The sequence below is a fragment of the Chiloscyllium plagiosum genome, unplaced genomic scaffold (genome assembly GCF_037043375.1).
Source record: "Chiloscyllium plagiosum isolate Xiang-an unplaced genomic scaffold, Cpla_swu_hap1 HiC_scaffold_2, whole genome shotgun sequence".
NCBI classification, from domain to species: Eukaryota; Metazoa; Chordata; class Chondrichthyes; order Orectolobiformes; family Hemiscylliidae; genus Chiloscyllium; species Chiloscyllium plagiosum.
In genome coordinates this window covers 126,581,154-126,599,376 of record NW_028270140.1, presented here as the reverse complement: position 1 = coordinate 126,599,376, position 18,223 = coordinate 126,581,154, and the positions used below count along the sequence as shown (strand labels likewise).

The following is an 18,223-nucleotide window of genomic DNA, read 5'->3' as shown; positions in this document are numbered from 1 at the left end:
GATTTGGAAGGTGCTGTCTAAGGAGCCATACTGAGTTGGTGCAGTGCATCTTGGGGAAAAAAAAAGTACACACTGCATCCACTATGCACTAATGGTGGAGGGAGTGATGGGGTACCAATCAAACTGACTGCTTTCTTTTGGATGATGTTGAGTTTTTAGTGTTTCTGGTGTTGTACTCATTCAAGCAAGTGGGGAGTATTATACTCTTGGAGAAAGTGAGGACTGCAGATGCTGGAGATCAGAGCTGAAAATGTGTTGCTGGAAAAGCGCAGCAGGTCAGGCAGCATCCAGGGAACAGGAGAATCGACGTTTCGGGCATAAGCCCTTCTTCAGGAATCTTCAAGAGTATTATACTCTTGACTTGCACATTCTAGATGGAGGACAGACTTTGAGAAGTCAGGTCTTTGACCTGCTCTTGTAGCCCCTGTATTTGTACAGCTGGTTCATTTTAGTTTCTATTTAATTATAACCCTCAGGATGTTGATAGTGGGAGATTCATTAATGAGTTATATTCCTTTGCCCTTGCCATCTTCAGTGCATCCTCAACATGGAGGAGCAAGAATTCATCAATTTGGGTGTGAGAGCAGTAAGTGGTACTCAACAGGAACTTTCCTTGTCCCTGTTTGACCTGATGGCATGTGGCTTCCTGTGGTCTGGTATCAATTTTGAAGACTCCCAGAGCAGCTCCCTCCTAAAATATACATCACTTGTACACACCATCTCTGTTCCCATCAACAGGACAGTTTCAGGAATGATGGTGTCTGGGACATTGTTTTGAAAATATAATTCCCTTAGCGGGACATGTCATATGTTTCTCTGGTCTCTGCAACAGCTCTGTCAATCTTAGCAGAAGCTGCGCCCATATCAGTAAGGAGGATTTTGTAAAATCAACAGTGGTATTTGTGTGTCATTGTTGTTTCTGGTGTCTTGGTTGATGCAGAGTCATCTGTCTGACTCATTCCTTTTACCAGACTTTGATCGTGGTTTCATGCCATTGAGTGGCTTGCTAGTACATTTTAGAGAGCATTTAAGAGTCCATCACATTGTTGAGGTTTGTAGTCACATGTAGGGCAGAGCGGGTATGGATGGCAGATTTCCTTCCTAAAGGACGTTAGTGAACCAAATGGTTCACATAACATAATGGTTTCATGAATTCCACTGGACTAGTTTTAATTCTAGCTTTATTAAATTTCAGTTTAATTAATATTTTCATGATTTAGATAAGGGAACTAAATGTAATATGTCAATTTGCAGATGAGACAAAGCTGGATGAAAGGGTGAGCTGTGAAGAGGATGTAGTGATATTGCAGTGTGGTTTGGACAGGCTGAGTGAGTAGGCAAATGTGTATGGCAAATGCAGTATAATCCAGGTAAGTGTGGGGTTATCCACTTTGGTAGCAAAAATAGGAAGGCAGATTGTTATGAAATTGAGAGAGGAATATGTTCATTGAGATCTTGGTGTCTTTGTGCACCAGTTGCTGAAAGTAAACATGCAGGTGCTGCAGGCAGTAAGAAGGCAAAATGTATGTTTGCCTTCATAGCAAGAAAATTTCAGTACAGGAGCAAGGATGTCTTGCTGCAATTAAATAAGACATTAGTGAGGCCATGACTGGAAAATTGTGTGCAGTTTTGGTCTTCTTACCTGAGGAAGGACGCTCCGAGTACAGCGAAGATTTCCCAAATTGATTCCTGGGATAGTAGGACAGACATATGAGGAGAGATTGAGTCGGTTTGGATTGTATTCACTGAACTTTAGTAGAATGAGGGGTCTCTCGTATAAGCCTGTAACATTCTAACAGGACTAGACAGGTTAGATGCAGGAAGCATGTCAGATTTAGATTTTATTATCATGTGTACTCAAGTACATGAGTATAATGAAAATGTTTAATGTTGCCACACACTGCACCATCTTAAGTTCAAAGGTATGCAGGTTCAAAAACTTAGTTAAAAGGTTAAGCGTTATCTTCATAGAATAAGTAAAGAAACAAAGAAATAATTAATAATAATAATAATGTTATTCATTTTATTAATAATTCCTGATGGTGGGAGAGTCCAGAGCCAGGGGTCATAGTTTAACGATTGGGGGAGATAAGCTTTTTCAAACTGAGATGAGATATCTCTACAGCCAGAGAGTAGCGAGCCAGTGGAATTCCGTACCACAGAAAGTGGTTGAGGTCAAAACATTGTACTTCAAGAAGGAGGGAGATATAGCTATTGTGGCTAAGGGGATCAAGGGTTATTGGGGGAGGGCTGGATTATGATATTGAACTTGAGGATTAGTCATGAGCATAATGAATGGCGGAGCAGCTTCGAGGGGTTGAATGTCCTACTCTGCTCCTATCTTCTATGTTTCACCATTTGCCATGGTGGGATCTGACCCCATTAGCCTGGGTTTCTAGATTATGCACCAGTGACAGTATCTGTTTCCCCCTGCTTTATCTCGATGTTCTGCTAAATTGACCTAAATTTTGTTCTTTCACTCTGCCTTGGGGATTATTAGCTATTTGGTTTCTGGGAGGGTTGCTGATGGATTGGTGGTGAAGGCACCATATCATGGTAGGCAGGCTCATGATCTCTTTCCTTTTATTTATATGAGATTTCCACAGACTGTAGAACCAAAGGCATTAGATCGAACTTGGACAGAGAAAGAGTGCAGACAAGTTGAGATTTCAGTACTTTATTCAGAATGGTGAATGTCTTTTGAGGATGACCAGGTTGAAGTGGAATTGTTAAAGGAAGAATTGGGTCACTGTTCGAGAGACCAAATGATTGAGATATTTTACATTGTGAAATTCACATCTGTAGTGGCATCCTTTTTGTATGTTCAGTGTATGACGTTGCAGCATCCAACAGCTTGATAAATACAGCAATCTTGCGGTCTCTGGGGTAATGTTCACATGGATGAGCCCTACTGCTCTATGAAAGAGGGTGGCACCTGTCACCCGCATGATGCATTCTCTGGCAGGTCCCTGCCTAATGTTGTTCAAGGATCCTGTGATAACCTGAAAGGAGATGCCGATACAAAATCAGAGACTGGCTTTTCTATAATTGTATGGACACAGCTTGTTGTGACAGCAGCGTGAGTCTACAAACTTGTGTGATCTTTGTGTCCATTTTCCAATGGCCTGTGGGAAATTTTAAAATTTGATTAATGAAGGTTCTTTCCTTTCCACAATGGCTTTCTTTCGCCATCCATCTTTTTAATTTATAGCTGCCTGCACCTAATTTCAGTTGATTTGAATCATCTTTCCCAGTACACATCCTGATGATTTCAGCATTCCTGATATTTGAGAATAAACTGATGTATGGCCCTGAACGGAAGCATTCAGAAACAACCTTTTGGTGATGCATGTATATAATTTCTGACTGAATCCCTAGTGGTAGTGGGTATACAGGTCCTTTCTCTGCATGTCTGAAAGCCAAAAAGATCTACACACTGAAGGTCTTTTGAAAGCAGGCTAAAACTACCTTTTAGGTCTGTTTCAGGTCCATTTGGACCAAGTGAAGCTCTTTTTCTAAAGAGCCCAAAACTGAAAATATCGGAAAACTGGTGTTGGTGCTGAGGTTTTCAGATAAAGGATTCCTGACCTGTATTTCTGCCTATCTCCCACATTGGTTTGTTTTTATTTAAAAAAATATACTTTATTCATAAAAATTTTAAAATACACATAGTCACTAGAGCAGTTCAATTCTGAACATGCTCTTTACATATGTAGAAGAAACATACCCAAGGCATCTCTTACTTAGGCGAGGCTATATTTACGGACATTTGAGGGACTAGGTGGGTGCGATAATTGAACGAATCCCTTCATACATCGGTATGTCTATAGTGCAATTTTTAAAAAATCACTTATGGGACGAGGATATGATAGCTGGGCCAGCATTTATTGGTGATCGCATATTGCGTACTGATGCATACATTATGGTATGACTCAAGATTTTTCACCTTATTTTCCTCCTCTACATTTCTCTCCCTACTTCTGCTTTTGTGAAGAAGCTGATTTGTGTTTAGTTTCAACCAAACACAAACCACCATTTGATTTCAACCAAAGAGTCTTCTGCCTGATCATGGTGGAAGGAAAAGGATTGGCTGAACTGACTGTTCATAGCACAGGAGGACGTCATTTGGACTTCTAACTCTAGGCTGGCTCTCAACAAGGTCAGCTTAGCTAGTTGCATGCTTCACCTTCCCTGCCTTAGGCTTTCAAATTGTTTTGTTTTCAACTGAGCATCTAAAACCTTCTGGAAAATCACTCCAATGTGCACATTCAAGCAGAAACCACTAGATGGCAATAAAAAACAGCACCCTAGATGTTATTTTTTTCTCTGCTTCCAATCCAATGGAGCAACTACTACAATCACAGCCCTCTACCAAGCTTAAAGCTGAGATTGCGCATTGTACGTCAGAGAATGGTTCAGATCCAGGAATTTCTTAGTCTGGAATGTACCACTATAAGAAGCCTTTTACATTAATGCAGTCTTTAAAAATGTGGGAAGTACTTCATGCTGCATGATTTTTTTTGACCACTCACTTTAATATGTACTCATATAGAGAGGTAAGCAAACGGAGAGCTAAAAATTCCATTTGCTGATGCTGTGGACTGTGTCAGCAGGTTCTTCAAAGTAGTTTTGACATAAAATACTGAAGTAAAAGTCATGACTGAAACAGGGTAGTGGTTTGATTAAAATATTGCTGACAACCATGCATTAGCTGCACACTCAAGGTATACAGTTTATAAAACACTAAATGAGCATGTTACTCTCATGCTGAATTTTGTGATTGGATTCTAGCCGTTACCCTCTGAAAATGAATCCCCAGATGCTGGTATGCTGCCACAGAGTTATCCTTTATTTACACATATATAGTACTTGACACTGGTCCAACTTCCTCAGTGTCAACTCAGAGTGAATAGAACCTCTGACGCTCCTGTTTATATCTATCAGTCAGGGCTCCCTGATTGGACCAGGTTAACTGCCCCAATCAGGGAACTCTTATTCAATGAGATCCAACTGGCTGACCTCATTACAATCACTACAGCCTCAATTGTAAACAGAACAGTTTAGTTTATTGATCTTCAGTGTCAAAAACAACCGAGCTGGTAATGCTATAACTGCTTTAAATTACCACTTTCTTTTTCTTTTACAGAAAGAATTGAGCCTTCCACGCAGAGGAAGTCTGTAAGTAGAGATTAGTTACATCCTGCAGAAATGGTCTTGATATTTTCATTTAATTGGATGCAATGGTTGCAATTTTCTGAAGGCATTATTTTACAAAGTTCAAGCTTTGACCTTTTGTGGCATCATTATGCAAATAAGCCTATTATTTTGTTGTTGTGATGAGCTCATTGCTCTGCACGGCAGTCTCAAAATGTGCTGTACGAATGGCTCAGGAGTTAATGCATGTTTTGTTTATACAGTTCTACGGAGCAAATGCTTGATGAGGTAGCCATTGTTAGGTTAGTCTGTACTTGTTGGTTGCAATTAAATCATTACAGTCTTTTTTTTAATAAGCAATATGTGTTAAACCACATTCTTCCTTAGGGGCATCTAACTTCGATGGTTTTGGTTACATGGCCTATTTCTTTAGTCATATCTGTGTATTTTCATGTAACTTCATAGATACTTGCATGACTGTTTCTTTAAATAAAACCTAATAAAACGACATCCACAGTCCAATTAGCAAAAATAATGTGGCATCTGTGTGTACATTCAATGTTATTAACCACGCATTCATTGTGCTGACCCCTGATAACTAAGGCATTTTTCATGGCCTGTGCCAGTTTTACATACTTGGTGTAATCAGGAAGGCGAATAAAATTAATCTCAAAAATTGTCAGCGATACACTATTAGTTAACTAGCAAAAAAAAAGAGCAAGACTGTTCCACTTTCTCATAACAACTGAGGTGAAGAACAAATCTGGCTTTGACAGCATCATCTTGAAAACATTTATTTATTTTTAAAAAATGGATAAATTGATCTCTCAAATTATTTCTCACCAATCATTGAACATTGGAGGAAGAATGAAGTGAAGTAGCTTTTGGTGTTCTTGCTTTGCACTATTGCCATTGCGTAATGGAGATTGGCGGAGTTACAAATGGTCTCTTGTAATGATTGCTCATGGAAAATACCTGTAAGCTGTTGCGACCTGTGCAGACATGATTCTAATGTAAAGCTTGAGGCAGTGGATACAAATCCCTGTTTTCGACACTGTAACACAGAGTGACCATCTCTATGGAAGAAAGGGATTGATTAACCCTAACCCTAGCCCTAGCCCTCGCCCTCACCCTCACCCTCACCCTCACCCTCACCCTCACCCTCACCCTCACCCTATCGCCTAACCCTATCGCCTAACCCTAACCCTAGTGGGCGGCACGGTGGCACAGTGGTTAGCACTGCTGCCTCGCAGCGCCAGAGATCCGGGTTCAATTCCCGCCTCAGGCGACTGACTGTGTGGAGTTTGCACGTTCTCCCCGTGTCTGCGTGGGTTTCCTCCGGGTGCTCCGGTTTCCTCCCACAGTCCAAAGATGTGCAGGTCAGGTGAATTGGCCATGCTAAATTGCCCGTAGTGTTGGGTAAGGGGTAAATGTAGGGGTATGGGTGGGTTACGCTTCGGCGGGTCGCTGTGGACTTGTTGGGCCGAAGGGCCTGTTTCCACACTGTAAAGTAATCTAATCTAATCTAATCTAAATGAGACACAAACTGAGCTACCAAAAAAGCTCAGACTGCTAGGAATATTTATGTTGGGTAGTCTGCAGACATAAAGGCAATTTATTGCAGTATTTAAGTTAAGCAAGGTTCTAGATGAACTGGATCCTTAAATGATCAATTTTAGCCCAAGCTCAAGCATGAATGTTGATTGAACTCTTCGATTAGAAAAGATGATCACACTAACTAACAATGCAGCTTCATCATATAAACAGTGTTAAACATGTTAAATAGCTTACCCATGGTGAGGGGGATGGATACATTTTTGGCAATTGGCGTTTTGGAGATATATCAGGTGAAGTGAGTGTCTTATTTGATTCTGAATCAATGGATGACGATGGTCAATTCTGTGAAGTCATGTGCTCCTAAGGAATTTGAGGCGTGGAGAAGAAAATAGGTATGAGGAAAGAAAGAAGGAGACTTGGGGCTGGATTTTCACGGAGTTGGGACAGCTCCTATAACCTTTAAAAGTAGCAAACGGGACTTAGGTGGAGAGGTCTTGCTCATTTTCCCAACAATGTAATTTTTTTCATGGGCAAGGGAGCAGTATTTGGAAAGACAAGTTCAGTAAGGCCATGTCAAATTAGTTTCAAATTCAAATCACGTCCATTTTGACTGTTCTGACAGCTTAATCCACAGCATGGAAATCATTAATCAAGGTGTATAGGCATAAACAGTCATAAAGCTTGAAAAGGTCCATTTAATTATCATGGTCTCTCTTTTTTTAATCCTCAGTTCTTTAAACTTGAATAAAAGGCTTACAATTTCAGATAGTTTTAAAACTAAGTGAATCTGTTGGACTACTTTGATCGACAGACCATCTGATATAGCAGTATGCATCAATTCCTGTTCCACAGCTTCAATGGAGTTCTCTTTGGTATTTCTTAATAACTAGTGTTATAGCGGAACTTGTTGAGACTGCTAGGCCAAATGTCCAACAGAATATACCTTCGCAGCAATTTGAGTTAACAGTTTGATTGAAATATTAATGAGCTTATGGAAGGATGAGCTGTCTTTGTGGGCACTGAATAAAAATTTGTTTCCGTGATGTATTAAGCTCTGGATTTAAGAGACAGTTTTCTTGAATGGAAGCATTTCTTCATTATCAAGTTTATATAAGTGAGATTTTTATCAAACTGTTCAAAGGTTGTCTTTAACCATCTTCATATGGCTTATGAGGTCTCTTCCACGTGTATACTTGGTGAGTGATCATGGAGGTGGCATACAGGGATAACAAATTGGGAGCTGATGTATGTGTTGGCATTGCAAAGTTGGAAGTGTGGTAAAGGTTAAAGAATATAACAGCTTCTAAAGCTATTGAGAGAAAGTCTTGGAGAATTGAGGTGGGTGTTCTAACCAGCCTGCCTTGGCACCCCCATACTTGCCTGTAGTCTGCTTGTGGGCCCAACTCTATCTTGCCTCATATCTCCATGTAAAAATTTAGGTGTAACAGGGCCCTTAATGCTGACAAAATTTCTCGCTCTACGTTACTCACCTCCATAACAAAAGTCCAGTCTTTTGTATAAGTAACCTGTCTTTGCATCATGTGTAACCATAGAGTTACAAACGAGTTTTCCAATGTTTTTCACAAATACATTACAGATTTTTCCTCCTTTGTCTGCCCTTGGAGATAAAATTACTGGTGTTTGGAGCGATGGTTGGATGAAGTTGCATGATCTGAATGAATTTTGTTGAAGTCTTCTAGGCTTTTTCTGTCCAAAAACCCTTTATTTCCATGTGCTTTGCATATTGTGGTGAATAACACCTTTGATAGGAATATCATCTCATTCAGCCTTAATGTTGAGTTCAGTTTTGAACTTCCCAAAAACTGTTTTGTTTTGAAGTCAAACACCTTTTCTGCCACTAGAAGGAGCTTCTGCTATCACGGTTTGACCCATACGTATCTCACCGAGGCCATTCCTTGCTTTTTGTCAGTCCTCATTTGACGTATGTTTGAACCAAGTTAGGAGAATTTCCTGAGCAAGTTTTTCTCTTGGACATATTTTCGAGATGAAGCCTTAACTTAATTTATATAGAAGCCTAGGAATGGGGTTCTTGTGGCTTGAGTGCCCAGTTTGCATTGTCCTTGGTAACTCTTCCTCTGAATTGTCAAGTTTGAATGTAACATTGGAGGTGGTTAGGTTATTTAAAAAATACAGTTTGTGTTTAGTACAGAAGTATGTTCACAGTACATTACATGCCTGTTATGCCAACTCAACTTGCCAATAGAACAATTTAAGTGAACATTTTTTGATATGGATAGTATGTCAAGTTACAGCATGCAACCTACTTTGATATTGCAGATAATTTGTTCAATTATGTGACTTTCACAGGGCTTACTTGCTGCATAGCATTTATGAAATCAAGTGGAGGCCATCAGTGAATATTAGTGGTTTTCATTGATTGTAGGTGACATTGATCGATTTCACAAGATTCTGTTTCTCCCAGGAGTTGGACCGTGTGTTATAAGCGATCCATGAGAGCCTTGCTGCTCCCACTTAACCACACTTAGAATCATTGTATCCACCTTTTCTAGCTTGATAAGACAAGAAAAGGAACAAACGTGGAGTGCAGTCAGAAGTGAATGGCTTGAATGGACCATCTCGTTAACAACTTAGAGTTGGCTTCTATCAGATTTGCGGAGAATGGGAGGGGAGTTCTCTGAGGGCATAACTTAGATCTTTAACCTGTGGAAGCAGCAATCTTGATCAGCTCAAATGCTTATTCCTGTTCCAGGATTGTTTTTTGGGTGTGTTTTATGCTGTTGATGTAATGGGCTACGGTGGCCCGACTGTTCTGTGACACAGTTCGATGATGTATTATACTTCTTATCTGTGTAAAATAACCATTCCATTTAGTTTTATGATGTCAGCTTGGCTTAGTTGATAGCACTGATGTCTCTGAGTCAGTAATTTGCAGACTCAACATCCTATGATTTTTCATAGGTGTAACACAGGTGTTTTCAGTGTCTCTTGATCAGTTCAAATAAATTGGGTTGCAACTTGTTTGATGTCAATTTCTCAGAAACAGAGACTGCTTTTCCTCAATGATTATAGTGACTGGAGCAATCTTAGCTGGTGCAGAAACAACTGACTGTTTTATTAATCTATGATCTATTTTACAGACCTAGTTGAGAATCAATATCAAAAACCTGTTGTAGATTCAAAATGCATTGCCCCTCCCAATCAAAATGCACAAACAACAAAACTTTTCCATTTCTCTGCTTTGTGCTGGTAAGATGTCCTGTTCATCGTGCTCTGGGGTACTTAAATTACATTCCAAGTTCAAGTACTATTGTAATCATTAGATGACAATGTGGGTGTGACTTATCCTGCCGATCGTCAGCTAAGCTGCGTTAATGGATTGGGCTTTGCAGCTCAAAAACTGGCCGTCTGACTATAATGATTACAGCAGACACATTTTATCTCTATTCCGCATTGGTGATGGAAGCTGACACTAACCTTAATTAACAAGTCATATTGGGTGACTTACTCAGTTATAGCCATTGCATTCGCAGTGATTTTGCTTAGAAAGGAAAGCCTCAGCATTGCGAGTTGGCCACTATAATGGCCTTAAGCCATGTTAGCTTGCAATTATTTCAATACTTAGATTACATTACATTGAAACAAAACTATTTCTGTTATTCCTCCTTGCCCTTTCTGTCAAATATCATTCACTGGGTCAATGGCTAAGCCTGTTCTTAAAGTCATGTATTTGATATTTGAATGTTATTTTCAGTAAATTTGTATTCTAGTGAAATCAGTTGAAACCAGAAATGATTTTGGGGTCCCCTTGTTATGAGAAGCATTAGGTTATTGGTAATTCTGTGTGCGCGCGCATGGGCGTGCTGTATTATACCTGAGACTAGGATGAATGGAAAGATGGCTGAAAATACCATGCAGCATGTTTTTGTGCCAATAAATGCTCAGGAAGAGTAAGTTAACAAAGCCTGAAAAAGAATACCTTTGCTGCATTTTGTTTTTCAAGAGAAGGACTTTTGTCATTTGTTGTTTTGGTGCATGGTTGACCTTTTCCTTAATTGGTGAAATTCGAAAAGGATCCAAAACTTTTTTCATCTGAGACACTTTATTTTATCTCTGGTATGACTGGAGGGCATAGATCATGAGAAATGGGCTTTTGTAGATAATAGTGATGACCTACTACAGGTTTCTATTATGTCTTATCTATCTTATTTATCATTAGTTCTGAGTTCACAGTGTGAATGACCAACATCATATTGGCAAGGACCATCACATTTTATGCAGTAAAACCACTTTGACAGTCTTGATCGTGTGTGTGCGTGTGTGTGTGTGTATCAAAATATAAATTCTGTGTAGATACACAACAACTGTGAATAATGTGAATTACCATTTTTTGAGAAGCATTTGAACTACAATATTTATATTTATTTTGTCTTTCATAATCTCATTAACTCCAATTGCAGCCTATAAAGTACTTTTGAAAGGTTGCCAATATTACACTATAGGAAAGTTGATAGCTAATTCGCACACAGCAAATCAGAACAAACAGCAATATGAAAATGACCAATGGAGCTATTCTGCTAAAATTGTAAAGCCTGCTGATTATCCATATGAAAGCAACACCTTTTATTTCTATGGTGCCTAAACAGATGCAGCGAATTAGCAAGTGAGTTCCAGAATCTCCGCAATCATTGGTGAGGAAGTTAAAATCAGGGATGCTCAAGAGGTCAGAATGAGATGAGTGCTGATATCTCGGAGGGTTGAGCATTGGAAGCAATTAGAGATAGAGAGGGACAAGGCCATGGAGGGATTTGAAACAGGAAGAATAACTTTTTAAGTTAAATTTTAAAGACATTACTTAACTGGGAACCAACGTGGCTCAGTGAGTGGAGGACAGATGTGTGAATAGCAATTAGTAAGAATTAGATTCCAGGCAGCCAAGGTTTGGATAATTTCAGTTTTGCAGAGGGAGCATATGGGAGCAGATCCGGGAGTGCAGAAGATTAGTCAGACCAGAAGGTAATGTATGGGTGTTTCAGCAGCAAGCAGGTTCAAGGAGAGCTGAAGTTAGGCATCATGCCATTGGAAGCTCACTTTGGGACTTCAAAGTTACAAACATCTGGCTCAGCCTCTCATTGTTGCCAATCAGCTGGATGGTGTTGGTGGCTTGGGAGTGAAGTTTATAGCAGGGAATGTGGGCAGAGCTTCTCCAGCTTTTAATAGGAGGGGATTTCCGCTCATCCAGTGTTGGAATTGAGATAAGCAGTCTGATTCAGAGAGAGTCTTAGAAGGTTTCCTTCAGTCGATGCTGACCATAATCCCAAACTAAACTAGTCCCACTTGCTTGCGCTTGGCCCATATTCCTCCAAACATTTCTTATTCATGTATTTATCCAAATACCTTTTAAACATTGTAACTGTACCCACACCCATCACTTCCTCTGGAAGTTCATTCCACACACTATCAACTCTCTGTGTAAAAGAAAGTTGCCCTCATCTCTTTTTTTAAATCTTTGCCCTCTTATCTTAAAAATATGCCCACTATTCTTGAAAACCCCCCACCCTCGAGAAAAGTCACCTGCCATTCAGCCTATCTATGACCCTCTTGATTTTATAAATTTCTATACTTTGAGCATTTATAAATCTCAACCTCCTATGCTCCAGTGGAAAAAGTCCCAGCCTATCCAGCGTCTCCTTATAACTGAAACCTTCCATTCCTGGCTACATCCTGGTAAATCTTTTCTGAACTCTCTCCAGGCTAGTAATATCCTTGCTATAACAGGAGGGCGACCAGAACTGGACATAGTACTCCAGAAGAGGCCTCATCACTGTCCTGTACAACCCCAATATGACGTCCCAATTCCATTCTCAAAGGTCTGAACCATGATGGAAAGTGTGCTAAATGCCATCTTAATCACCCTGTCTACATGTGATGCAAACTTCAAAGAAAAGATGTTCCAATACTGGCATCGATCATAAAATATGAAAAGCTGCACACGTATGTCCTGAAGCAAAAGCAGGGCAGTCCCAAACCCAGCCAATTACCACCCCATCAGTATACTCATGATCCTCAGTAGTGGTGGAAGTTATCATCAACAGTGCTATCAAGCAACACTTACTGAACAATAACTTGTACACTGATGCTCAGTTTGGGTTCCACCAAGACCACTGAGCTCCTGACCTCAGTACAGTCTTGAATGAAATGCGGACACGGCTGAATTCCAGAGTTGAAGTGAGTGTGACAGCCCTTGATATCAAGGTTGTATTCGACCTAGTGTGGCATCAAGGAGCCTGAGCAACACGACCGAGTCAATGGGAATGAGGGGGAGAAACTTTCCATTGCTTCCATTGCTTGCTTCACGCAAAGGAAAACTGCTGTGAATGTTGAAGGTCAAGTGATCCAAAGGCCTAACATCTTCAACTATTTCATCAATAACCTTCTGTCCACCCGGAAGTGGTACTGGGTTAGAGTGCCAGCAAGCATGTAAAAACTGGTAGTGCGGTTGGTCAGCATGTAGATATGAAATTGTAGACAGGGGTTTCAAGGATAGACTCCGGAGGGAATAGAGGTAACAGTGCTAGAGCAGAAAACAAAGCTGATTTTCTGCTTGCAATTAGATTACTAAGAATAGAGCCACATGGGGACAATTCCATTGAGCTAGACAACAATGGAGAGGTGTTGGAGGACGATTCTGTGGTCAGTTATGTTAAAGGCTACAGATAGGCTGAGGAAGGACCACTTACCTTTGTCATAGTCACATAGGATGGCATTTTTGACTTTGAAAAGATAGTTTCATACTTTGGCAGTTGTGGACTGGATAAGAGGGATTGAGATGTGGAGTTCTAGGAAACATCTTCAACTGTTGCATCAATGCCCTTCTCTCCATCAGGAAATGGTTGTGAGGTAGAGCATCAGTGAGGATGTGAAAACTGATACATGCTGTTCGTCAGCATGCATTTACGAAATTGATGGTAGGGGTTTCAAGAATAGACTCCGGAGGGCGGCACAGTGCTCAGTGGTTCTCCTTGCAACCTCACAGTGCCAGAGACCTGGGTTCGATTCCAGCTTCAGGTGACTGTCTGTGTGGACTTTAAACATTCTCCTCATGTCGGCTGCGGTTTCCTCCCACAGTCCAATGATGTGCAGGTTAAGTGAATTGGCCATGCTAAATTGTTCATAATGTTCATGGATGTATAGTTTAGGGGTAAATGTAGAGGAGTAGGGGAATGGGTCTGGATGGGTTACTCTTCAGAGGGTGGTGTGGACTTGTTGGGCCAAATGACCTGTTTCCGCACTGTCAGGATGCTATGATGAAATGTGATAGGCCACAGTACGTTCAAGGATTTTGGAGAAGAGAGAACATGGAGATTGTGTAGTACTTTACAAGGATGGAGCAACCAAAGCCTTTTGTTTTTGAGGAGAAGTTGACAATGACAAATTTGTGTGAGAGAGAGAACCGTGAACATTCAGATAATCTGTCAACATTTTTATGGGCATAATGTCATGGGAGCAGGTGGTAGGTATCATTGGAAAAGCTGAGTACAGATGATATGAAGGAAACTAAGGGAAGATTTTAGTTCAGAGCTAGGCCAAGGAAGACCTTCAGATATTGCCTTGTCTATTGGATGAGGGGAATTTAGAGAAGTTGTTGATGGGATGGTATCATTGTGAGAAAGAATCTTATCAGTTGGAGGTGAAAGGAAAATGGAACCAAGGGGCTTAAGAACTTCTTTTAAAATAAAGACGTTACCTTAGCATCACAGGACAATCGTGGAATAGTGAGCAGTTTAATCCCAATAGTCATGTTTACCTCATGTTTACCTCATGTTTGCCGGTCAATCGAATGTTATATCTAAATATTTCCACCTTCTGTGACATCTTACTCACTCTGTCACCGTTCAGGGGGAGGAAAGATAAATGAGCAGTGAAGTCCCTCTCATGTTCTGACTGACTCATTTGTACATGGTCCAGCAGAATAGGTCATCAAAGGGAGAAATCTTGGCTTGTTGCTGTCACACATTTTGCTTAGAAGCACAAAGGGCCAAATGCTCCCCTCATCTCAACAGAACTTCTCAACTCAACAGCATTCAAGGTTCAATCCTTACCTGCCTCTGCAATCAGTACTGGACTGTCAAGCAAGCTATCAGAGTATTCGTTCATTTTCAAGTTAGAAATGAGGTTGTTATATTTATAAGCCAATGTTTTATTCTATTTTAAAATACATGAAGGTTTAAGAATTGATTGTTTTACTTTTCCATGAAAACACCTTTGGAAATTCATAGTGTCAACGATGTAATGAAAATGTGTTATTAAAAATTGATGCCCCTTTCTGAATTCAGCTGTACAAATCAACATACTGTCACTCAAACAAAGAACTTGACAACACCATCTGTTTTACGAACTTACTTTCACAAAATGAATGATATCTAATTCACTCCATACAATTCTGCATCCTTGATCACTTTTATAACCATTTTCTCTTTCTGATAACAATAGTACTCTTGCCAGGACTTCTTATATGGCAAAAGATACTCAGTCTCACAATATAGCCTTTTCATCATATTAATAATAATGCTTCTCATTTTGAAGGTCTATTCGTGTTAATTGCTTGTTTTCCTATTTTTCTTGATTAGTTGAATCACTTATCAATACTGACAAAGTTGTAATGCTGAATGGTATTTCAGTATTTCAGACGTTCCCTTTTACAGCTCCCCATAAACGATAATGTAAAAGATTGTATAATGTTGCCGATTACAAGCTTTTTAAGGGGCCTTATGAATTTTTGAAATGATGGAAATTGTTCCTTGGGGAGAGAAAATAAAGTACTTTTACTCAGTACTGTACACTGTTCAAATAAAGCCTCAGGGCATAAGCACTTCTGCAGAAGTAGAATGGCAAGTCAGAAGAGGAATTATGTGGCAGATTGGTCTTTGGATTCTGTTACGTTAGACATTTGGGTAAAGTTCAGAGATGCAGCTAGAGGCAGCAGTATTCTCACTAGGTCACAGACCTTAAATGGTAACACTTCTGTTTCTTTACAGATGCGATCAGAGCTGCTGAGTATTCCCAGTATTTTGTGTTTTAATTTCAAATTTCCAGCATCAGCAGTGTTTCACTTTTGTGTAAGATATCAGCCTTTCCTCAATCAGTAGCATCCTCATTTTATAAGTTAGTGGTGTATATGGATTTTAGTAAGGCGTTTGATAAGGTTCCCCATGGTAGGCTACTGCAAAAAATACGGAGGTATGGCATTGAGGGTGAGTTGGAGGTTTGGATTAGGAATTGGCTGGCTGGAAGAAGACAGAGGGTAGTAGTTGATGGTAAAGGTTCATCTTGGAGTGCCGTCACTAGCGGTGTTCCACAAGGATCTGTTTTGGGACCATTGCTGTTTGTCATTTTTATAAATGACCTGGAGGAGGGGCTAGAAGGTTGGGTGAGCAAGTTTGTGGATGATACGAAAGTCGGTGGAGTTGTTGACAGTGAGGAAGGATGTGGCAGGTTACAGCGGGATATAGATAAGCTGCAGAGCTGGACAGAAAGGTGGCAAATGGAGTTCAATGTAGGTAAGTGAGAGGTGATTCACTTTGGTAAGAGTAACAAGAAGATGGGGTACTGGGCTAATGGTCGGATACTTGGTAGTGTGGATGAGCAGAGGGATCTTGGTGTCCATGTACACAGATCTCTGAAAGTTGCCACCCAGGTAAATAGTGCTGTGAATAAGGCATATGGCGTACTGGCTTTTATTGGTAGAGGAATTGAGTTCCAGAGCCCTGAGGTCATGTTGCAGTTGTATAAGACTCTGGTGCGGCCGCATCTGGAGTATTGTGTGCAGTTTTGGTCACCATACTATAGGAAGGATGTGGAGGCACTGGAACGGGTGCAGAGGAGGTTTACCAGGATGTTGCCTGGTATGGTAGGAAGATCGTATGAGGAAAGGCTGAGGCACTTGGGGCTGTTTTCATTGGAGAAAAGAAGGTTTAGGGGTGACTTGATAGAGGTGTACAAGATGATTAGGGGTTTAGATAAGGTTGACCATGAGAACCTTTTTCCACGTATGGAGTCAGCTATTATGAGGGGGCATAGCTTTAAATTAAGGGGTGGTAGGTATAGGACAGATGTTAGGAGTAGGTTCTTTACTCAGCGAGTCGTGAGTTCATGGAATGCCCTGCCAGTGGCAGTGGTGGACCCTCCCTCTTTATGGGCATTTAAATGGGCATTGGATAGGCATATGGTGGATAGTGAGCTAGTGTAGGTTAGGTGGGCTTGGATCAGCGCAACATCGAGGGCCAAAGGGCCTGTACTGCGCTGTATTTTTCTATGTTCTATAAGGTTACAGATTCAAGATCTGACTTAGATACTGTAAGGATGTAATCCAGACAGACAGCCCAGTACAAAACCAATAAAGTGCTGCACTTTCAAAGGTCTGTTTCTTCAGACGAGATGTTAAACCAATACCTTGTCTACTCTTCCTTGTTGGAAGAAAGTCTTGAGGCACTACTTTAATGAAGATGGGGGAGTTATCCCAAAGGTCCTGGGCAACATTTACACTTGAATCAGCATCACCAAAGCAGAAACAAAAACAGAAATTGCTGGAAGAACTCAGTTGGTCTGGCAGCATCTGTGGAGGGAAAAACATTTCAAATCTGGTGACCCTTCTTATGCTTTTTCTCCATAGATGCTACCAGACCTGATGAGTTTTTTCCAGCAACCTCTGGTTTTTGTTTCTGATTTACAGCATCCACAGTTTTTTTTTTCCACTAAAGCAGGCTCTCTCTATCACATTGTTGCTTGTGGTAACTTGCTGTGATCAGATTTTCTGCCTCATTTCCCACTTTTTAACAGTGCATTCCCAAGGATGCTTGTTGTCTGTAGGTGTACTCCAGGACATTGAGGTAATGAAAGACAGTGTATAAGTAGGGATCAGTCTTGTCGATATGTTCGATGACAGCCATTTGCAAGATTGTCTTCTGCTCTTTGTTAAGTACCTAACCAGTAATACAGATGCATATACAGTTGCTCGTTATTTGAAATAAAAATAGAAAATGCAGAAAATATTCAGATCTGACAGCATCAGGAAATAGATTATAAGCAGCCTATTGAGAGCAGGGATTGAATCGGGAAGGATGCCACTAAATTCTAGCATACTGGAATGTAGATTAATTAAACATACAGTTAGACTGAGTCTCACCAACAGTCCAGCAGATGCTTATCACCAACGTATTGAACAAATAATCCTAAATATGGTAAAAATTGTGTCATCTGGCTTTCTACCATACAGAATACCTCACTAACTGGAATCTGTGATATGTACCCCACCTGGTGTCACTGTTAGCAAATAAAATACTGATGTCAGTCTGAAGTCAAAGTTGAACCATTTTCCTCTTCTGCTTACAGTGAAAAGAATCAAACGTGAAGAGATATTAAGACTTTGCAAGTCACAGTAAATGTCAAAATGCATGTTTACAATCGATTTATTATATTAACATGAACTTCAGTGGCTTAGCCAGCATCATCTTATTTACTGGCACCATCTGAT

The 18,223-nt window shown here is 40.3% G+C and overlaps 1 protein-coding gene across 4 annotated transcripts in view; it reads left to right on the top strand.

Moving 5' to 3' along the window:
- Positions 1-18,223, top strand: part of LOC122558001 (microtubule-associated serine/threonine-protein kinase 4-like) — a 475,290-nt gene that overhangs the window by 189,229 nt on the left and 267,838 nt on the right. For all 4 annotated transcript variants that reach the window (XM_043706362.2, XM_043706358.2, XM_088000634.1 and 1 more), the window contains exon 5: positions 5,147-5,178. In XM_043706362.2, coding sequence (XP_043562297.2) covers positions 5,147-5,178 — 32 coding nt within the window. The remainder of the gene's footprint in view (positions 1-5,146; positions 5,179-18,223) is intronic.